Here is a 24,130-nt window from a genome sequence, read left to right as displayed (position 1 = left end):
ATTTAGCCATAAATAAAAATAGCACTATAAGTTTATCAGTGTTATTGCCTTTCCTGCCACCCTGAGCCCATGTTGCGGAAGTCAAGTAATTCCACTTGGCTGTAACACAGTTGGCTTTGGATGGAAGTGATGTATGCTTCCAGCTCTCAGGACATTCCATTTTCTAGTCTTATTTATGTTCTTGCTTCACCCTTCAAGCTAAAAGATTAAGCACTGTGTGGCTTACCTGCCTCATCAAGAATCTGCACAAAAGAGCATTTCTCCAGTTTCTTTTTTAAAGCAAAGAAAAACTTCCCAATGTTAACATGTAGCAAAAAAGAGGAAAAAAAAAATAAGCCTGTTTGGTCCGCCCTCCCCGGCTGTTGCTACCTTGCAGTTTATGACATACACATAGAGGGAGGTCTGATGAAGTGAAGGAGGCAGCCAGAGAGCAGCTCCATCCCCGTGGAAACCAGGAGCCCCTGGGTGCAGACAGCTCTTCCTACTTTCCCGTGCAGTTCTTTTGTGTCACTTTGAGAGGGGCTTGTGGATGATTTATCAATGTGTGCCTGCTCAGGCGAGCCCCACAGGGAGGGAGGACCCAAGCCGAACAGTGGCAGAGGAAGCCAACACGGACCTCACAGTGCGGAAACTGGCTCGACTCTTGTATGCAGTTTTTGAAGTCAGCAAAAGAAAAATCAAATTACTATCATATTATGCTGCTAGAAGCTCAGGAAGAGGGGATTTTACACCGGCTTCATTACTATGCGAGATGCAGCTAGGCACAGAATAGCCAAGTATGTCTACCGTATGGACCCCTGAAGACAAATGTAAGTTCTCATGCTGCTCTCATTTTATTGCTGTGTAATTTTCTTTTCTGGTTTGAAATCATGCTTGGCCAAAATGTAATCATTTCCATAAGAATTTCTGGTGTGGAAAGTTGTCTGCTAATCTTCAGGACTTTTTCTTTTTCCTTTTGTTAACTAAACAACATAATACAAGCTGAAATTCCTGATAGCAGTTGCGGCAATTCAGCCTAAGACAGACTGACAGAACTATAACCCAAAGTATATCCCATTACTATGGGTTTAACTCTGGATGCAATTTTAATGGACTTTCCTAATGTAGACTGTATACATCCTCACTGTTTTGGATTGCATGCTATTTGAACATTACTGTGGCTAAACTAGGTGATTAGCCTATCCAATCAAATGAGATATAACTAAAAGAGATTCTTAGTAGTTACAAAACTTTTCTTCTTTGGCCAGGATCACATTTGACTTCCTGAATTCTCAAAACTCTGCAACCTCTGTGATAAAAGTTCATTCTGCTTATTTTGCCCTTCTTTGGTGGAAAAAAAAAATACAACCCAACAGAGGACGCCACTAAAATTGTGAAGGCAAGCAATCTAAAGAGCATTGCCATTCTTAACTACTATCATAATAATGGGAGAAGGAAAAGACTGCAAAGGAGTCCCACATGTACATCAGCATCGGCACGACAGAGCTCAGGGATAGAAAGATAAACGTTGAGCAGAGGCTATAACTTGTCAGTCTTTCAACACTTCATCTGCTACAAGTTCCGACTCCGACATGGATATTCTCTGTGAAGAAAATTCTTCTTTGAGCTCAACTCCGAACTCCTTAATGCAATTAAACGATGACACAAGGCATTATAATAATGACTTTAACTCTGGAGAAGCAAATATTTCTGATGCATTTAACTGGACAATAGAGTATGAAAACCAAACCAACCTTTCCTGTGAAGGGTGCCTCCCACCAACATGTTTCTCCTTACTTCATCTCCAGGAAAAAAACTGGTCTGCTTTATTGACAGCTGTAGTGATTATTCTAACCATTGCTGGAAACATACTCGTCATCATGGCAGTGTCCCTAGAGAAAAAGCTGCAGAACGCCACCAACTATTTCCTGATGTCACTTGCCATAGCCGATATGCTGCTGGGTTTCCTTGTCATGCCCGTGTCCATGTTAACCATCCTGTATGGTGAGTGGCATTAGTTTCCCAGCTGTACCCACACTCATCACAAAGAGCATGTGCATGCTGTTAAGCAGATGAGCAGGGGCTCAGCGGGTAAACTGTAAATATGAAGGTTTATTTGTAGACCAGGGTCTATCACCATGTTATGCTAGTTACTTAAATTTTAACCCTTAAAATGATGTTTCGCTTGAAAAACAAAAATTAGACAACATTAGCTGATAATTTTGGTGTTTTCTATATACACTGTATGTACGAAGATAATGATACAAGTTTGTGCTTTAAAACATGGGTGTGTATGCAATAATGATTATAAATATCCCAATATCATCATCAAGCAATAACTTACCCAAAATTCTGAATCCATTTGATTCTTAATCCTTTACATTCCCACCCAATTATTCCAGACTTAGGACAGAACAGTTTTATCTTTGTCACACAGTTTTCAGCACTTCTTAATGGAGTGGTAAAACCTTCCCAATTACCTTGGAACATTTGCAGAGAGAACATTAGTGGTGGAGTGGGTTTAATGTTAAAACATTCAAAGTCTCCATTAGAATAAATGAATTACTCCAGTTTTAATTGTTGCCTGCCCAAAGAAGCTAATTTGGAAAAGTGCCTTTGAATTATACCCTCAACTCTTTAAAAATGCATATGCATAAAACTCCTCTAGTCTGGTTTGGAGGAGGGTGGAAAACAAATGGAAAGAGATTAATCTTGCTTTCTTCTCAATAGAGTTGACACAGTCAAACCTCTCAGCAAGTCTGCAAACACTAGGACGGCATCATTGGGGAGAATGATATTCTTTCCAAAATATGAATGGTACAGCCAGTTTCTCCTTAAACAGAGAGCCAAAGAGAGAACACTGAGGCTGCCGACACTGGCACATTGGCAATCAGCTGGACCTTAGAGATTGGCTAATGTGGTGCCTGTGAGAGGAGATTTTCTAGCCAAGTTTAAAGTCTAATTTTTCTTTTAAAATTCATCTATCCCTGAACAGTATGAAGGAGGTAAGCAAGGGAGAGCAGGCATCAGTTTGTACAGGGTCACTAATGATCACTGCAAGGCTAACCCCCGCTTCACCATGCAAATGTCACACCTAAATAATTTCATTAAATTTGCCTGTCATTTCCCAGACATTCTGGAGGACTTCTCACTTCTACAACCCCGCCCCACGCTCAAAGGCAAAATCCAGTGGGGGCGGGAGGTGAGGAGGGGGTGACTGTGCAGGAACCTCGGCAAGAGGGGGGTGACCGCTCCCAGCCCGGTGTGTCCCTCCTTCTCCCGCCCCCGCCGCCCCGCAGGATGGGCGGGAGCGCTCTAGCTAGGCTTGGAAGGCGACCACTGGCACCACGGGCTCAGGGTGCAGGGGCGCCCCCTGGCGGCAGCTGCTGGGCGCATGGCTGGTTCGGCCCAGAGTCCTGCCCCCAACCCCAGACTGGTCCCTATGCCTATGGCAACCTGCAGGGCGCCCAGCAGTCCCACCAAACTAAGGTCCGTGGCTGTGGCTGCCTCCTTCCAGGAAAAAAAAAAAAAAAACACGCTCTGAGAGCCAACATCAGTTGGGAACAGGCAGAGCCTGCTTTCCTAGCTGGGGCTCTTCCAAAGAAGACTTTCTTTTTGCTCAAGCTCTGTCCTGCACCCTTTCCTTTTCTAAATATCCCTTGTGGCATCTTGGTAGACAGTAGGTTCACATATGAGAGTTTGCTCAGCTTTTTGGTCTGTGGTAGCGTAAAGGAAAGCGATCTTTACAATTTTCCTTCTCTCATGAAGGCAGATCTAACACCATTGCTTATATTGTTAGCAAAACTAATTAACACTTTATATAACCACTTGCTCCCTCCAGAACACACAGAAACACAGACACTTTGCTTGTGTTCATAAGACGTCCTCTATCTTCCTAACACAGGAGATAGCCTGCAGTGCTGCCTGGATCGCAATCTTCCAGGGAGATCTGAAGCCCTTAGATATTTGTAGCCCACCTCCGGCCATCCTCCTGAGAGAATTATTTAATTCTACTGTTTGGCCTGGGCATCAGAGCCAGGGCCGTGTCTAATGCTCACCAGCTGACTTTAATGTGACATCCAGGAGTAAGAATGGCAGTCTGAGTTCTCCAAGTGTGGTCTTTGGACCAGCAGCATCACCTGGGAATTGGGTAGACATGCAAATTTTTCAGCCTGCTCCAGAGTTACTGGATCAGAACCTCCAGAGGTGGGTCCAGCAGTCCCTGTTCTAAGAAGCACTTAAAAGAGTCACCTGTTCCCAGAAGTTTGAGAACTACTGCCCTGAAACAAAGCTCAGAGAAAGGACACAAGTTTCCCCATGTTTGAGGTTAACACCAAAAGTATCAGTAGACAATTATTTTTCATTTTTTTACAAATAAAGTCCCCATCTGGATTTTTAACCATTTAGCCACTTATACCAATACCATTTAATGCTATTACTGTGAGACTAGATGATAGTTAGGATAATAATATGAGACTAACCTTAGGACTTAAACCCTGAAGAAAAATATAATGATAGTACAGTGTGAGAGGTACCCAAATAGAGGAACTTAAAACACATCACAACTTTGAACATAATTCATTTGAAAAAGCAGTTTTGCTAGGTGAATAGAGCAGGGGAGAATCCCTAAAGAGTAACCATCAAAGTTAACCATACCACACTGATAATTCTAGACACCAGAAATGTTCAAACCTCATGTTCATCAACCAGTCAGCAGTACTGAAGTTAAACAAAGTTGCTATTCGAGTTTGTTCAGATACTGAAATTTTCTTGTATCATCCCATGCCACCACTTGTGCCTGTCACCAAAATGGAAACTATTGCCTCAGGAGGCATGAGGCTGCTGACTGATGCTAAGCTTCTGTATTGTAGGGTACCGGTGGCCACTGCCTAGCAAGCTCTGTGCGGTCTGGATTTACCTGGATGTGCTCTTCTCCACGGCCTCCATCATGCACCTCTGTGCCATCTCCCTGGACCGCTATGTCGCCATCCAGAATCCCATCCACCACAGCCGCTTTAACTCCAGAACTAAGGCATTTCTGAAAATCATTGCTGTTTGGACCATATCTGTAGGTAAGCAGGAACATCTGCCAGTCTTGTTTGAAATGACAGTTCATGCCTTCTCGGGAGACTTGTTCTGTTTCATTGCATTGAAACCCCACATCGCGCTGAATCTGTTGTTTGGGGTGTTGCAAGATTATGTCCTAACATAATAATTATCAGATTTGCTATAGGAAAAGAAAATCTGTTTATGTCACTGGCTGACAATATTATTTGTATTGCTTTGCCCAGGTAAGAATAAAAATAACAATAGGGACAAAATCAGGAATAGCTGTGCTGTATTCCCCAATTGTCACTTTCAAGTTCACTATTCAGAATTCTGAATCTACCAGAAACCTCTGATTTTATAATAAGTGGACTTATGGTCAATACAAGTGTACAGATGCCCATACCAGAGAACATAAGGCTTCAGGAGAAAGGTACCAGGTTACAACTCAGAGGGAGGTGAGGACAGATAGAAATGGCAGGACTTGCTTAGGAACCATGCATTTCAGCCTGCTCAGTTCCTCTCGGCCCGTCTCCATTTTTATACCACAGACCACAGGACTTCAACCCATTTTAGTTAGGTGTGTGACAGATGATCAATACTGGCAAGAAGTGAATGTATGTAATCAACCTAAGTCAGGAAATCCCAGGTAATAGAAACCGAAGGGACAGTTCCCAGGCAGCAATGTCAAGTGTACCCATCACTTCAGCAAGCTTGATTTGTAACCAACGATTCCCTGAGACTTGTTACAAAGTCTCAAAGCTCCTGAGATGGAAATGCCATATATATTTAAGGTCATATGAGTGCCAGTATCTACTTCCACGAGAGGTCATGGGATTTGATGGCAAGTTGAAATTCAAGAACTTGTGTAAAGATGCAACTTTGTCACAAAATACCAATCAATAACAGCCAGCACACAATACAACCTCATATATTTGGTTCCCATTTTTTTTTTCCTGCAGTGCGAACTAATATGCAATCAGCAGAGTAGATATCTCCATTTCATAGATGAAGAAACTGGGATAGTTTCTGCATAGTCCACAGTTGGTAAGATGTGCAGTGGAATTTTCTTTAATTCTGATGAGAACAGTAACAAGTTACATTTGAGTAATTACCAAATTTTTGAAAAGTTTTATCCGTTTTCCAATTTGAACTACACATTATGGTTTATGGTAGAAAATTCTATCACGCTTACTTGATAAGTTAGGTAACCAGAAGACAGAGGTCTTGTGGGTTTCTGAGTCACACCTTCAACTTGTGCCACAGCTAGGACTCTGAGCTTCTAGCACCAAACCCTGCTCTTTCTGCTATGGGTAACCACATTCCTTAGGAAATAATTTTTGCTCCAGGAAAATGCTATGGTTTCTGGGCCTCTGCAATCTAGGATTTATTCTACTAGGAACAAGAGTGAAAGGGCAATAATTTCCAATCCAAGTTGTACATATAAGCCCCTGTGGAGAACATTCTGATTTAATTGGTCCAGAATGCAGCCAAATGATTCTTATGTACAGCCAGGGTTGAGGACCACAGAGACAGATTGTCAGAGAGGGAGATAGGATGAGCAAGGTGGGTCAGGTATAAGGCAAACGAAACAGTAATTAGTAAAGTTACTCTACTTTTACCCCATACACTATCCCATTGGTGAGACAAACTGGGAGGGTCCACCATCTCTTATCCTTAGCCATACCAACTCCCTCATCTTAGTCAAGCTTCATAGTAGTACTATTAATAAAGCTAACAGTTTTTAACATTGACTATAGACCCAGTAAACATCTGTAAATATCTTACAGAAAATCACCTATTGCTCATATTATTTATAAACAGGAGTCAATTCAGGCCAGTTTGACTCCAAAGCCTATGCTTTATCTATTACCCAAAAAGGAATTCTACTTCTGGCTCTTTCTGGCTATGACCCCAGGAGGCAGGAATGGTTATGGGGGTGCTGGCCAAGGGTCATTCATCCATTTGGTCAACAGAAAATTTATTACATATCTGCTATGTCCTTGGCACTGGGCATACTAAAGCTTTTCTTTTCTAAAGCAAATCTGAGGAATGTAATACACATTCAAAAATCTCTCACAGTGCAGTTGGAGTAGTTAAGGAAATGCATAAAACAAGTTACTCAGCCTTTATTCTAGAAGTCTGTGGCATGTATGGCTGAAGAGGGAGCAGGTAGGGAATGTGAAAATGAAAACATCAGTTCTACCGAGGGGCCCGAAGAGGCTCAGCACAAATATTTTCCTGAATTTTTTCTTCTAGTATTTCTGTTTCTATGGTTATTTTGTTTGTTGCTCAAGGCTTGTCTTTTGGTTTGTTTGCTCTGTTTTCAATTTAGATCCTTAGTCCAGTTGGAAATTTTTAATTTTCTATTACTGAGGGATAACTTACAAATTGACCAAATTTAAGTTTCACAATGTGATTGATACCATTTCACAAAATTTAAGTATATCACAATTCCATCACATTAGCCAGTTACCTTTTCTTCTGTGGTCACAACATTTAAACAAATTGCAAGAACAAGTTCCATATTATTAGCTTAGTCACCATACTTTACATTAGATCTGAAGTTACACAAGTTTATACCCTTTGACCCACATCTCCCCGCTTCTCCTTCATTTGCCCCTGGCAACTACCATTATCCTCTGTTTCTATGAATTTAACATTTTTAGGCTTTGAATTACAAGTGAGATCATGCAGTAGGCATCTTTGATTTATTTCACTTAGCATAATGATCTCAAGGGACATCTGTTATCATAAATGGTAGGATTTCCTTTATGACGCCATAAAAATATAGCATTTCTATTTGTATGTGGTCTCACTTATTTTTTATTACCAACAATTAGAGCTTCTTCATCATCTATTGATATAATCAGTTTTTACCTTCAATTTATCGATACTCAGTTTTATTGATAAATTCTTATTAAGCTAGCTTCTTTATCCAATTTTTTTGGATATATCTTATTTCATCTTATCACCTTCAAGTTGTGGCTTTTTATTTTAAATGTGTTACCTGTACAAAATAAAGCTTGTTTTTTATCCAGTCAAACTTACTTTTAATTGGATTACTTAGCTCTTTTATATTCAACCCAAGTCAGTATTAGATTTAAATCCCCTCTCCTGGTCTCAGTTGTTCTACATTCCAATCTCTCTCCATTCTTGCTTTCTTTTGAACTAATCAGGAATTGTTCATTCATAATCCCCTCCTGTAAACTTGTTAGCTATTCATTCTTTTACATTCCTTTAGTGATTATAACATATCTTTTTGATCTCAGAATCTAAAACAATTCCTTGGACACATCTTGTAAATGCAAAGCCTTTAGAACGTTTTTAACTCCATGTATCCCGTTGCTGTGCTGTTTCCTGGTTTCTGCATGTGCATTTCTAAAACCCATAAGACGGCATCACAGCCGTTCTATTGATACATATTTATTTCCCACATGTTGTCCTGTTATTGCTTTTTCATTTCCGTGATTCTGCCTGGTTTCATATTTCTTATGCCTGAAGAACTTCCTTTAGAACATCATGGTGTTTGTTTTTTTTCTTTTTCCTTCAGTTTTCGTTACTTTAGACATCTTTATTTTGACTTCATTTCAAGCACATTTTTGCTCAGCTTGGAACTCAAAGTTGGCAGTCTTTTTTCAGCACTTTCTAGGTAGTATTCCAAAATTTCTAAATTATATTCCTTTGTTAGAACCCAGGTGTTAGTCTTATTGCTGTTCCCTAACAATCACTACCCCTGGCTGCATTAGAATTTGTATTTTAGCAATTTGACGATGATGTACGTAGGTGTGGGTTAGTTTTGTTTTTAGCCTACACTGGGTTTGTGTGGATTCTTACATTTGTCTTTTGTCTCTTTGGGAAATCCCTTGACCAGTATCTTTTGTTTTTACTTCTGACCTTTCTTTTTCACCCTCACTTTTGGGACTTCAGTTTGTGTGCAACAGAAATTTTACCCAAGTTTCTTGTGACTCAGCTTTCTCCATTTCCCCCCACCTTTTGCCCCTCTCTTCTTGCCTTAGTCTAGATAATTTTGCTGACTTTTCTTCTAGGTTATTAATTCTCTCTTCTACTCTGTTGCTAGACTCATCTATTTTAATTTCAGTCATTTTCTGGGTCTCCCCCTCACTGGATTCTATCAGTGATAGGGATGGTAATTTTTTAAATTAAATATTGGGCCCTGTTGATATTTCTCCAGAGAGGCATCCTGTAGCTTTAACAGACACAGAAAATATAGGTCCCCTTAATCAAATCAGGGATTGAACTTATTTTAAACAGGATTTTTGTAAGAGCTAATCTATTTCTAGTTTATCCTCACCTCTACACTGGACTCCTTCATGATCCTAGATGACAACCCAATGTGTTCTCCATTTCATGAGCTTTGAAATGCAATTTCTATATCCCCAGCCCCATGAACTGCCACAGACTCTCTAGCCCCTGAGCCTCGCTCACCAATTAAAATATGCCTCAAGGAGAAAGAGGGCTCATACCATCATCTTCCAGTTCTGCTCTTCCCTTTCCTTCAAAATCTGACCTCTCAAATCCTGGCCTCCTTAGTAGCCTTGACAAGTCAGGTGTTTATCTCCCTAGCCCCCAACAAAGGGCCCTGAACTCTACTTTGATACTAATATCGTCCTGCCTTTGTGTTTGAATCTCTCCGGTGCATCTTTTCTCGTCACTTCATATTTAATACAGTTTAGTTCCCTTGCTTTGTATGCATTTTCCTAATTTATAGACGAACTTTACTTTTCAAACAAAATCTGACAGTCTGCCTTTTGATATTGAAATTCAGCCTGTCCGTGTGTACTGTGACAATCAACATCAGTTTTATTCCATTTTATATTTGCCGTGGAGTTTTCTTTGTAATAATTCACCTTCCCCCGCCCCAGAGGTCTACTTGCAAATGTTTTCTTCATTTCACATTTCCTTCCAGGGAATGCCCTTTACCCGTCCAAACTACTTTGAATTTCTATTAGACTTTTCTATTTGTCTTCTGATTAAAGTCTCACCCCAAAATTACAACACTAGCATTACTATTAATATATAAAAATTAATAATCACACTAAATTATTTTGTCATATACCCACAAGTCCCAGTTCATTTCACAGGGTTGTTTTTTTTTTTTTTTTTAATAATTTTTAAGTAACCTAGTGGTGGGTCAGATGTTTTCAAACAAGTTAAAAATGCAGAAATTACAAATATAGACCAATTATATGAAAGATATTTAAAATGGCTAAAATCAATATAAGCAAATTCAAAAGAAAAATATTTTTCATGTATTTGATGCAAACACCAAAGTTTGATTTTTTTCATTTTTGTATTTTGTTATCTATGACAGCAGAATGCATTACAATTCATATTATACATGTGGAGCACAATTTTTCATATCTGGTTGTATGAAGTATTCACAGCATTTATGTCTTCATACATGTACTTGGGGTAATGATATCCATCTCATTCCATCATCTTTTTTTTACCCCCATGCCCCGTCCTTTCCCCTCCACCCTATCTAGAGTTCATCTAATCCACCCATGCCCCCACCACCACCACATTATGAATCGGCCTCCTTATATCAGAGAAGACATTCAGCATTTGGTTTTGTGGGATTGGCTAACTTCACTTAGCATTATCTTCTCCAATTCCATCCATTTAGCCGCAAATGCCATGATTTTATTCTTTTAATGCTGAATAATATTCTGCAATTTCTTCATCCATTCATCTGCTGAAGGGCTCTAGGTTGGTTCCACAGTTTAGCTGTTGTAAATTGTGTTGCTATAAACATTGATGTGGCTGTGTCCCTGTAGTATGTTGTTTTGAAGTCCTTTGGGTATAGACCAAGGAGTGGGACAACAGGGTCAAATGGTGGTTTCACTCCCAGCTTGCCAAGGAATTCTCCATACTATTTTCCACATTGGCTGCACCAATTTGCAGTCTCACCAGCAATGTACAAGTGTACCTTTCCCCCCACATCCTTACCAACACTTATTGTTGTTTGTATTCTTAATAGCTGCCAATCTGACTGGAGTGAGATGAACTCTTAGAGAAATGCAAGTCAAAACTACTCTAATTACTAGACATGTTAAGATACAAACAGCACCTACATTTTGATAAGAAAAAAAAAAGATGACAATTCAATAGGTAAATCAAACAAACAGGCAATTCACAGAAATGTAATTTGAAATGGACAATTAGGCTCTTAAAAAATGCTCATCCTCTTTAACAGTCATGAAAACATAATATAAACCAACCAGGTAATAACATTTTTCACCCATCTGATCAGCAAGATAAAGTGAGTGAAAATACCCCATGCTGTTCTGGAGCTGGTACGTACTCATATCCAACTTCTGCAAATTGAATTGTTGGTTCTTGGACAATCTAACAAGTGCTCTTAAAATGTGACCTCCCAAACCCATTTGAGAGAATCTATTCCATTGAAAACCAAAAGTAAATATAGGAATCATTAATACAATTCTGAAGTGTAGAAAAGTAGAAAGGTTGGGTTGTGTTTGGATATATTAGTTTTATATGTTACAGCATAAATTTGGAGATCTTAAAAAATATTGAGTTAGGGCTATTTGATATTGAAATAGAAGGAGTATATGATGTCAATTTTTTTTTAAAAAAAAAAGGAAGTTTGGGGTGGCATGCATGATAGGAGCCGATTCTGATAAAACAGTCATCATAATGTATAGGGATATGTATGTTGTAGCACAGAGAAACTCTCAAAAGACTTCACACTTACCAAGATGAAATTTAAAAGGATGGCAGGATTGTTACTTTCTCCCTTATACATTTCCATATGGCTGTATTTAGCACAAATACTATTTCAAAGTGTTTTGCATGATCAATAATGAAATGCTTACCTCTATCAGGTCAGATTAGGCATCCTCGAGCAGGTGGCTGACCGGCAAGTTTTGCTGGGATCTAGCAAATGGTGACCTTGATAAGCACATCATAGACTACTCTCATTTTATTACACTAGGTATTCCTGATACTTGCTGCGGCTTCTCCCCTGTGTGCTACCAACAGTGTTGTCATGCTATGGCTCACCTAGGCTTCCATCCAATTCTGAGAAAAATGAGCATAATGACAAATTAATTGTGTTTTCCATTTGTGAGCTCCTCCAAGTAAAAAAAGTGATGGCAAAAGAATGAAGTATTACATTAAGAATGATGCTGGGATTCTCTGTGGATTTCGCTTTTCCTTCATCAACCAAATTCCTATAATCATAGGTAACTGGGACTTCAGTACAATCTATGGCTCTATTGGGGGGCAGGGACCTTTCCTCCCAGTGATTGCCTTGCTAATGCCTTATGGAAAAAAAATCAGATGCCAGATTATTTACCGTCTTTAGCAAAGGTATATATTAGATGGAAAAAGTGAAAATGACTATTTTCACATTGTCATTTTCTGACAGGCAAGCAAAGACACCACTTGAAATTCTTTTTCCAGAAGTATTATTTCATTTCAGAAATATATTTGTACTCATGGGGTAATTTTGAAGTGAATCTAAATAAAAATGTTTTCCTCCCTCAAGGCTAAGCATGGCCGTGTATTTTCTGCATTATTACTTTTGTAATAAAAGGCAAGCTGTGTCATCATCACAGCTGTGACACCATATGTAGAATCTTGAACTGGAAGCTTAGGTCCTCAGATGAGCCTCTTGCTTTATCAGTGTGGGTCTATAAGGAAGCTTTGAGGGATAGTAAAAATGTATCTTACTATAGTTTTTTTTTTTACTTTTATATGGAATTTCATCATCTTTGCAGGTTCATGAGCAAACAGACTTTGTTTCCTACAGTTGGATGCTCATGTTTTTACTGTAGAATTTAGTGATTATAAGCAAAAAGTCCAGAATGCCTGGATTTGAATCCTGGCTCTATCCCTTATAAGCTCTTTGACTTTGAGAAAGCTACAAAATATTTTGGAGCTCTTAAAAATATCGAGTTGGAAATATATGCAAAAACATTCAATCTCTCTAGCAAATAGAGAAATTCAAATCAAAACTAAGAGTTCATCTCACTCCAGTCAGAATGGCAGCTATTAAGAATACAAACAACAATAAGTATTGGCAAGGATATGGGGGAAAAGTCGCATTCGTACATTGCTGGTGGGACTGCAAATTGGTGCAGCCAATATGGAAAGCATATTGTGCTTTCCATTTGTGAGCTCCTCCAAGTAAAAAAGTGTCTGATACATATTTGGGTATATTGCTAGATTTTCTTTGCTAGTTGGTCAGTCTATTCCTTCATCTGTAATATAATTTTGAGGATATATAATTTTTATTATCTCAAATCTAGACTTCGTATTTATTCAGACTTCTCTTGACCACTTTCATTTCCTTATTTATGAGTTTTATAAATCAGCTTCCGTCCAGTTCTAGAAAAATTGCCCCTCCCTTTTTTCAGAATTGCATTCAACTTTCTAAATTGACTTTCTCAACCTTTTGGTTGATAGACTTCTGAAGTTTCTTTAATTCTGTTTCCTCATGTCCCTTTTTTGCAATTTTTCACCCTTGATTTTTATGTGGAATGTAGCAAATGTACGTAAACAAATATAACTATGTAAAAATCTTGGCACTTAGGTTGAAAACATGGATCCACTACTTAGGTCAGCGAGGAAAGACAGGAAAATTGTACATATTTCACTGTCATATCTTTTGGGGGAAAAATGCTTGAAAAAATAAATCAACTGAATAAAATGGGCTCAAAACCAGATGGTGTTCTATCAGCCTTGCTGCCTAAATTGAAACATCTAAGGAGCCCACTTGGGACCGTCTCCTCTGGGACCAACTGGTTTATGCCCAATTCCTTCAATGCCTGTGAATCAGCCCGAGAAGTAGATTAGAGAGACCCTTCTGGCAACCAGGACAGGAGGGCTGTGGGCCCCCTTTCTGGCTCCTCCTCCTAGGTCATATGGAAGGTGGACATCTACCAGGATTCAAAAGGAAACGTAAGTCTAACTCTTCTTTCCTGCAGTTTATCTGCTCATTTTCTCTCCTGGAATAAAGAAATGAAATTACCTCCGATTTTTCCTTTGCCTTTGTTTCTGCCCCACCACACCACATTAACATCTAGCTTTAGGCACTGCCCCAGCCTGCAGGTGAGAGGATCAGCATTCAGGAGCAGGGATGCTCACAGCCAGGTTGAGCGAGGATGCAATCCATCCCTAGAGTATTGCAGCATCAATCTTTCACTCTCCAAAACCAAGGTTCCATAGGGCCACCGCCAAGCAGGCTCCTTTTGTCCCTTGAGTACAGTGACCCTTCCCATCTTCTGTCCATGGGTACAGGAGAAGTAGGGACATCTTGCCTGGCCAGCTTTTCTCATGCTTAAGAGCACAGTTGGGTAAGAGATATCACAGAGAGCTTAAGCTCTTGGAGAACATGTCCTTGGTTGTCCTTTAGTATACTAACTTATGAGTGACAAGCAATAATGACCCAGGCAGCTCAGAGCCAGCCAGAGTGACAGCTGACTTCTCTCTGCATGGTAGACTCTAGCCACAGCCATGGAACAATGTGCTCAATAACACAGCACTTGGTAGCTTACACACCCCACAGCCACTGAAAACTAGTGAGAAAAAATAAGAAATGATCAGACAAAGGAAAAATGCTTTCTCCTTTGTCTGTTGGTTTGGCTGGCATTTGGACTATGAATTTCTTTGCTTTTTTGGAAAAAAAGGACTATTGTTGCTTCTAGCTATTTAAAGCAGAAGAATAGCACCCGTATGCCCTTGGGCTGTGGCAGGAACCCATAGGTTCTTGAGGTTTCCAGTTTCTCCAAATCTATCTGGAACCAACAGCAAAAATTTTCACCAAGCCAGGAACTATGGAAGACCATCTGATCATTTTGTTTTCACCAACACCCCTAGTGACCCAGCACCCCTCCTCAGTCCAAAACTATCCAGCTCTGGAGCATGCTGGTGACCAACCTTCATTGTTGCTGTGCTGATGTGAATTAGAGCTGCCAGAGAGTCCCACACTGTGGATCGGGAGGCTCTATCTCTGATGTTTCTAACCTTAGCCAGATCCTCATCATTGCTACAAATTCTTTATTTCAGTGCATTTTTAAAAAAAAAAAAAAATTTTAGCTATACACAGACACAATATCTTTATTTATTTTTTATGTGGTGCTGAGGATTGAACCCAGGGCCTCACGTGCACCAGGCAAGCGCTCTGCCACTGAGCCACAACCCCAGCCCTCTTTAGTGTATTTTTAATCAAGGCTTTTTCTATTGAGATTCTCTTCTCAACCTCAGATTGCCACTCTTAAGTAGATGATCTTGTCCCCTTCTCTTAAAAAAAAAAAAAAAAGCCATCATGTACAATTTCCTTTCCTATTCTATTTCCACTTTTGAATTATACCCATGTTCTTCCATACTTCCTGTTTCTACCTCCCACCCTTCACCCAAAGAATCAATTCCTCTCCATTTCTTCAATTTAGATCAATATCCCTTCAAATTCTACCTTTGCTTTTTTCCGTTGCCTCTTCTCATTCCTGTCCAAAAGTACCATCCAGCTGCAACCTCCTTCCCTTTTATTGCTTTTGTCCATATCATAAATGCTCTCCTAATTTCCAATCAAATCTGAAAGACTTTGTACTCAATTCCACTCCTGGGTATACATGCAAAGGAAATTAAATCAGTATGTCAAAGAGACATATGCACTCCCATGTACATTGCAACACTTATTCACAATACCCAAGAAACGGAAACAACCTAAGTGTCCATCAACTGATGAATGTATTTTAAAAAGTGGCACATATATATATATAAGGGGACTACTATTCAGCCTTAAAAAAGAATGAAAGCCTATCATTTGCAACATGGAGAGAAACAGAGATCATTATGTCAAATGAAATAAATCCAGGCACAGAAAGAAAAATGCCACATGATTTCATTCATATGCAAAATATTTTAAATCTGGTCACTTAAAAGTTGGTAAAAGAATATTGATTACCAGAGGCTGGAGCAATTAGGATAGGATGAAAAGGAATAGGGAAAGGTCAATTGGAGTACTAGGTTACAGTTAGATAGACGCAAGATGCTCTGGTGTGCTGTTGCACAGTAGGGTGCCTATAAGTAATAATGTGATGTATATTTTTAAAAAGCTAGAAGAAAAGAATTCTTAGCTTTCACCACTAAAATAAGGTTTAAGAAGACATGTGTAACCTGATATAAACATCCATACAATATGTACATGTATCAAAAACACTTCATCGTATTCCATAAATATGTACAGTCTTATATTTTTATGTATAAGTTAAAAAGCTAATTTTTAAAATGCTGACCCTATGTCCCCTTTATAGTCATGAATCTTCCAAAGGAGAGTTGGATTTAACTTGCCTTCAAAATGGTATTTCTCATTCTTGAGTTTCATTGGCAACTCAGTGAATTATAAATCTGATAATGAGTCACCAAACAGTTAAATCATATATTCAAGTAAATAAGAGTCCATTCTCACCATGAAGGAGCTGATAGTTCAGGACTACGACTACGGAGGAGACAAAGTGAAGTGACCCTTTGTCCCTCCCTGCCTCTGCAGGCTGACATCTGGTCGTGGTGGTAACTCCAGCTGAGTGCCCTAAGGAAGCCGCCTCCCCACCCCCACCCTCACCCCACCCCCGATTTCAGCCCTTTGAGAAAGCCCCTTGGTCCCCTTCCACTTGGATATTCGTTGACCCTTTGCAATTCAAGCAATTGTCTTAAACCCTGCTAACTTTTGCTGCAGTTTTGTCTTGTATTTGTTTCATTCCTTTAAGTTCTTTCTCCCTAAACCAGATCCCATCTGCCATCTATTTACCAGAGGCATTTGAAATACCAATCATCCTTGGTATTTTTAAAATACCAGTGAAATGACATCTTTTTCTTTTCAAAGGTTATGAATTGTTCTAATTTGTTTCATCTTTTTAATCATTAATTTTTTTTTTTAGTTAGAGAGACCCATACTCAGACACAATTGGATCCACACAAGAAAAAAGTGTATATGAATACATTTGTCATTTACTGTCTTACTTTCTTAATTTTTTTTTTTTTTTTTTTTTTTTTTTTTTTGGTAGTGGGGATTGAACTCAGGGGCACTCGACCACTGAGCCACATCCCCAGCCCTATTTTGTATTTCCTGAGTTGCTTAATACCTTACCAGTGGCTGACGCTGACTTTGAACTTAGGATCCTCCTGACTCAGCCTCCCAAGCCACTGGGATTAGAGGCGCCACAGCATCTGACTTTACTATCTCTTTTATTCATTTAATTCCGTGGGTCTTTTCAAATGTCTCCTCCCTTGGCTTCTCTCCCCTCCCTGATCATCTCTGTGGCTTTTGTAGATTCATATCTTTTTCTTTTTTCTTTCTTTTTTTTTTTTTTTTTTTAAATATTTATTTTTTTTTAGTTTTCGGCGGACACAACATCTTTGTTTGTATGTGGTGCTGAGGATCGAACCCGGGCCGCACACATGCCAGGCGAGCGCTACCGCTTGAGCCACATCCCCAGCCCTTTTTTCTTTCTTTCTTTTCCTTAAATGTTCGAGTCTTCCAGAGAACCATCCACCTTTTCACTTCCCATTCTCCTTGCTTATGCCGAGTCCTCTCCATGTCCATGGATTCAGCTGTTACAAACCTACTCAACTGTTTTAAGCCATATTCTGGCTCACAGTGCTCCTCCACGCTCACCCCAGGGCTTCAGACTCTTGCCTTCAACTACCTGAAGGACACCTCTAGCCAGAAGACCTACAGGAACCTTGGTCCTATCAGATCAAAAGCTGTACTCATGGCCTGAAGTCTCAACCTCCACATAACAAACCTACTCAGTTGATACTCACATCCCCCTTCCTCACTTCCACATGCAAGCAACTGACTAATCCTTTTGTTTTTATTTACTCACTGTTTCCTAAGTCAGTCTCCTCCTTCCATTCAGCCTCCAACATCTGAACTTCCCCCCTCCACAGATTCCCTGCTCTCCTTCTCCACCTTGCCTCGTGAACCGCAGGTTGAAGAAGTCACTCTCCTGCTGGAGGCCCTTTGAATGCTCCTGATGCCAGCAGAGTACAGACCTTTAAACGAAAGACCCACAGTCCCCACAGGTCTGGCCCCTGCCCACACCCCTATTGTCTCACCTACCACCACACTTTGTCCCACCATTGATTTTCCAGATACACTAGTTAGCATCATGTCATTTCACTCTTATGACTTTATTTAATTTTCTGCTTGAAATGCCTTCTCATCCCCTTACCTGGCTAACTTTTATTTCCTTCTCTTCTGGTACCACTTCCTCCAAGAAGCCTCCTTCCTATGTGCCCTACTCTGAATCTTCCATGGCCCTTCATGTATTATCTTTTCAAATATTTTATTGTAACAGTCCTGTTTATTTCTCCACTTTGTCAAAAGCTTCCAAAGAGTAAGAAACAAAGAGCAAAACAAAAATGCATTTCAACTTGCTCCCAAACTATATAATAGGAAATGCCTATCCAGGCATGCGGGCATTCAAATATTAATTTCTGGAGTCTGACATGGAAGGTACTCTTGAAAGAAATTTTATTAACCTTGTGCTCAGTTTCAAAAGCTGTTTTTGGATTGCTTTCCTATACTTTAAGCCGAAGACTAACAATCATAAAAGTAAACTAGTTTTATTTTTCTACTTAATATCAACTATGTTATAATCATTATAAATGCCCCATTAGTTGAAGCTATAAGAAAAAACTGTCTGAGGGTTTCATTTTGTTTTACTTTTTCTCTACCTGTTGGTGAACTTTAGTTTGAGATTTTTCAGATTTCTTAAGAAAGCCAGGTGTAGTAGTACACACCTGTAGTCCCAGTGACTTGGGAGACTGAGACAGAAGGATTGCAAGTTCCAGGTCAGCCTCAGCAACTTTACAAAACCCTCAGCAATGAGACACACCCTGATACAAAAAGGACTGGGTTTATAGCTCAATGGTAAATTACCTCTGAGGTTCAATTCCCAATACAAAAAAAAAAAAAAGTATTCAAGAATCTTTCTGAGTTTTCTCATGTCAGAATCAAGTTCCATATAAGGAAGTTTTCTCTTCTTTAAATTGATTATATACACAACAAGAAATAGTCTAAGAAGAGGTATAATATCTGCTGTCCTCCTTTGTCTCAGGACCTTACCATTCTGGCTACTTAGTAATGGAATCTCCATATTCCACAGTCCAAGCATGAACTTTGCAAGTTTAGATTATCATCTTTTTCCTTCATCAAAGAGTCATTACATTTTGGGAAGCTGACCTATATGAATCAAGTTTTAGTAAACTCACTGATTTAAAATGTAGGTATAGATTTTCCTGGGTCTATTCATCTGCACGGGACCTTCCTTTCTGGTAGGAGAATCCCCTCAGAAGACCATATTAAATAACAGTGCCATTAAGGAGGGTCCACAAAGATCCAGGAGCTTCACAAGCATGCAAAGGACACGGTGAAGATCAAATGCACATAAAACCATCTAACAGAAGGTTCAACACACGATCACGAACGTTTTTCTTTAAATATGAATCAAAATATATGTATACAGCAAACAGCTTACAATCTAATGGAGAAACCAGTTATAGCAGAAAACAGAATTTGCCATTGCACTAAAAATATAAAGAACTCTGTGAAGGGCCAGAACGAGGCAAGATTTTATGAAAAGGGACATGTTGTCGGCAAAATGGAGGAGACAGAACTTCCCAAGGAGAGAGAAGAATGTGGGAGAAAGACATTATGATGGGGCTTTAAAAGCAAGCATACAAATAGCACGAACTTGCAAAAAATATCCTTTAAGAAACATCTAACTCTAAAACTGAGGCCCTTTTCCACTCTGGGAGTATTTATAATCAGACAGGACCAGTCAGAACATCTTTGATGGTACTGGAAGAATGCTGAAGATTTCCTAGCAAAATACTGAAAATGAGTCCAACAGCTATCATCAAAATAGCATCATACCATTAATATTATATTTTCAAGATTAGCGCTAGCTCACACTAGTCACACTGAAAAGCAGTATTTGATGACTTTTAGAGAGGTATTTTGGGATCATAGCTGAACAGAGAGCTATATTTCTATTAGACACACTTTCAAAATCCTTATTCCGGAGAAGCACTTCTAGGAAGATTTCAGAACATTTTCTGAGGAAACTTTTTGGTTTTTATTTCAAAAACTGGCATTTTCTGGCTTTCATTTTCTGTCCTCGGTTATGGGTCTGTAATAGCTTTTGCTTTTACCTTAAGGATTTGAGAAACATGAATTATACTGGCACTTTAAAGAAACGTGAAGTCTTCAAAGTCTGTTAGTTATCTAGTTTTTTCTCATTTTTTAAATTAATGCTTGATTTCAGGAACTAGGACCACTGGCTGTGGTGAAGTATGAATTTGACCAGGCATATCTTGCCCAATTTAAATTGGAACACACCCATAAATTCCTTTAGGGTAACAATCACTAATGCTAAAAATCCTTTAAAATCTCTTAAAACATGAATTAATTTGTCTTCTACATTTTTCTATGACTCATTGATTCCTTTTCATATTCCTGCTCTTTTATTAAATCCCAAACAAATCACCATGAAGGTTTATGTCAGTGACCCTGTTACATACTGTGTGACCAGACTAATTCCCATGCCACTTATACATTTGAGATAGAAACTTTGGAGACTCCCCCGCCCAGTTGACATAAAAATCAAGTCTGACTACTCCAGAGTACTCTATTTCTCTAGTAGGTCAATTACTCTGTCTGTGGTAAGGGCAGTTATTTATTAAATGTGTTTCCTCTGAATATTCAATCTTATCTGAAATAGAGACATGATTCTCAATTTTTTTATTGGCTGTGCTTGAGGCACTGAGGTTTTATGTCTACTGATTTTGTCTTAAGCACAGACTTCTGATTGTCTGGAATATTCACATGATGTGCCAGACACCCCACACCTTTAGCTTCTTGTAAATTCTTTTTGTGCATCCCAGGTACACTAGCTCTCCAACACATTCCTACCCCAGTCTGCCCAGCCAAGCATCCCAATGCTTATATGTACATTATGTGTTGGATGATAGTGATTCAGACCCTAACCCTGTCCTTGTATCACTGTTTTATAACAGACATGCTTCCTAGATGTATTCAAAGATATTTTGCAGATCGGTTTTGCTCTTATAACCACGTATTAGTGTCTGACCTATATAAGAGGAAATATAAACATGTATATGTGCATTATATATGTGTATATCCATATGCATATATGTATCCATTATTCTAGCTCAATTATTTGGTTGAATAAATGAATGATTGAGGTCGGGGGAGGAAGGGAAAAAATAAAAGAAGGAACAAGGAAATAAGAGGGAGGAAATAGTTTCCCAAGATGTCCTTTTGGTTTCTTCCTGACAAAGTCATTTCTAAAGGAGAATGTCCTCCCAGGCCTGCGGTGTGCATATGGGACCTGACTTGGAAAAGGACAGCAATTGAGAGTTTTGGATGGACATCTCTGTAGTAGCTTTTCCAGTATTTTCAGAGATTTAATGTCTGTTTCCTTGGAGATGGTTTGTCAACAGAAGCCAAGAATGCAAAACATATACCATGAGAATTTCACATTCCAGCTGCCAGGCAAAAGCTGGCACTTTTAAGTTGCACTTTTTGTCTTTTCAATAACTTGGTGCTTTAAACTCAGCAGGAGAGCACCTTATTAATTCATCCAGGAAATATTTTCATTAAATTAATGAGGTTTCATTTTTGACTGTGTACATTTCCCATAAAAGTGAAAGCAATTACAGGGACAGTTTTAGTAGGGAATTTTCCTTGGGGGAATGGATAACTTCAGGTTCAGGTTTTGGCTTTCAAAATCCTCTCACCTCTAGCCTTTTTCTCAGTGAACTACTTTAGCCAGCACTTGCTCACCAGCCCATTGTGAGGTATTTTATTATGTTTGAATGAACCATTTATCGGAATGTTATTTAAAAAAAAGCCTAGAAATAACGAAAGAATGAGTTGTTAAAGTGAAATATTTCCAATCATCCATAGTAACTATTCTCAGATAAGTCTGAATGGAAAATTGAGGAACACATCACCTTTGCATGAGAGTCCACTTATGACTTTTCTGCAAGAAAGTAACGAAAAGTACATAGAATTACTGAGAAATGCATATTCTTAGAGCCAGTTCCTGGATTATCTGATTCCTTAGGCTGAGGAGCACTACCTAAAAAAAATAATCAGTTAAGGATTGGGCAGAATTTGAACATCCTATGAATCACACAGCATGAGTTCTTGGTTTTAAAATTGTAGCTTTTCTACATTCATATATGCTTACTCAGGCAAGCATTTCCACTACTGTACAGAGTGGTCAAATAATCCATGGAATGGTGCATATTAGAATTTTAAGCTCTCAAGGGAAGGGGCTGTGTCTTACTGTCTTTGAATTCATCACCACTAACACAATAGGCACTTAATAAATGCTAAAACTGGCCATTGATGAGCCAATCCTGATTCTCTCAAGCAGGTGTATTGCCCTTGATTTCTTAGAATTTTCTCTTATGGTAACTTTGATTTAAAGTCCATGTTTAGGAGTTTTCATTTCTAGTTGGTGAGAAGGTAAAAAGGGACCTTCTCACATCTCAAAGAGCTCCGTATTTTAACAATATTACTTTCCCTTAACAACACTATCAGAATGCAAGAGGAAAAATATAAGATACAATTAAAGCAATTTCCCTGGTACTGTTTTGAAACAATTCAGAAAAATCAAACAGTTGAAAAAAATCTTAAGTCTTAGGAGGGATTTGTCCAATTAAATTACATTTGATAATCTTTTTCAGTAATCAATTCCATTTTCTGCTATTAGGTCAACACCAAAAATTGTCATCAAGCCTCTGAACAAAGATGTTTTTGTTCTGTTAGCAAGGAATTCTTCTTGAAGTTTCCACATGACCTTTAGAGCCAGCTGGGAGTGCAAGGATTGAACCCCACCAATCCCTAATACCCCCACCCCCCCAAAAAAAAAACACCTAGTGATCTGATTAGTACACATGATGTCACCTGCAACCCTCGTTCCTGTCTGCCAACCTGGAAAGTCCACTAACACTTTGTAATTATTTTGAAATAGAGTTTTCTCTTGGTTGAATAAACTAGATGGTAGACTGTATTGAAATAGCAATGCTAAATAGTCTATTTTCAGGATGGTATGCTTGTTTTTGTTTTCCTTTTCCATGATAGTTGAATGCAGAAAAGAAAATTGATTATTTTGCAACCTGACCAGTGGCTCAGCAACCTGAAATAGGATAGCAATGGAATTAAACCAGGAGAGAACTGACGGGCCAGAAGGGGATCTTTTTTAAACCAGCTTCTGCTTCAAGTAGAATTAAATAAATAGCAATCAAAAAAGGAGGCAAGGTTTTAGGATTGATTTCCCTTTTGATTTAGGTCAAAATTGATCCATATAATTTATGGGCTTGGAACAGATTTTCACCAGGATAGAATAAGAAATATGATTGCATTTATATCTCCACATCAAAATTCCAGCATATGCCAAAGTTCAGTGATTGATGAATTGAGATCAATTCATAGTGTGAAATGGGATCATGGGTTTGGTTAATTTAATACAGATTAGTAGTAATGAGATAGTAGCATTTGGAAGACATGTCTTCCTGCATTAAGCTCATTAGGTGTGCATCTATAATACACAGTAATACACAGTTTGACAATGAACTAGAGATTGCACCAAGTAATGAAATGAGCAGAGCCCCAAGACTTAGGAGTCTGGGCTCCTGCCTGCTTCTGTCAGCTTGTAGTCTGTACACCTGTTTCCTCATCGGCAAAAACAACTTGAACTACTGAATTCCTAAGTTAATGTTAATGAACCTTGAAGTTTCCATAATAAATGAGACTGTTTAGTTAAATCTCAATCAAAACTCAGTATGGAGTTTCTATAACTTCTGCAAACCATTCTCTTTGGATTGAAAAATAGTGACATTCGAACAACATAGACATTAGCATTTTAAAATTGTATATAATTGATACAATTCTAGGATAAAGGGACTCTATCCTGAAACTTCAAAGTTATTTTTCAAATTACTAATTGAGATGCAAGGTATTGAGCTATTTTTCATTTTCCGTTTTTAAAAAGCTGAATAATGCAACAGCAGTAGAAAT

The 24,130-nt window shown here is 38.8% G+C and overlaps 1 protein-coding gene across 1 annotated transcript in view; it reads left to right on the top strand.

Moving 5' to 3' along the window:
* Positions 1–1,571: 1,571 nt before the first annotated feature.
* Htr2a (5-hydroxytryptamine receptor 2A) overlaps positions 1,572–24,130 on the top strand; it is a 57,002-nt gene continuing 34,443 nt past the window's right edge. Inside the window, exons 1-2 of the mRNA XM_027928951.2 lie at positions 1,572–1,983; positions 4,851–5,051. Of these exons, the coding sequence (XP_027784752.1) occupies positions 1,572–1,983; positions 4,851–5,051 (613 nt within the window). The remainder of the gene's footprint in view (positions 1,984–4,850; positions 5,052–24,130) is intronic.

The sequence above is a fragment of the Marmota flaviventris genome, chromosome 4 (assembly GCF_047511675.1).
Source record: "Marmota flaviventris isolate mMarFla1 chromosome 4, mMarFla1.hap1, whole genome shotgun sequence".
NCBI classification, from domain to species: domain Eukaryota; kingdom Metazoa; phylum Chordata; class Mammalia; order Rodentia; family Sciuridae; genus Marmota; species Marmota flaviventris.
This window is presented reverse-complemented; position numbering and strand designations above follow the sequence as displayed.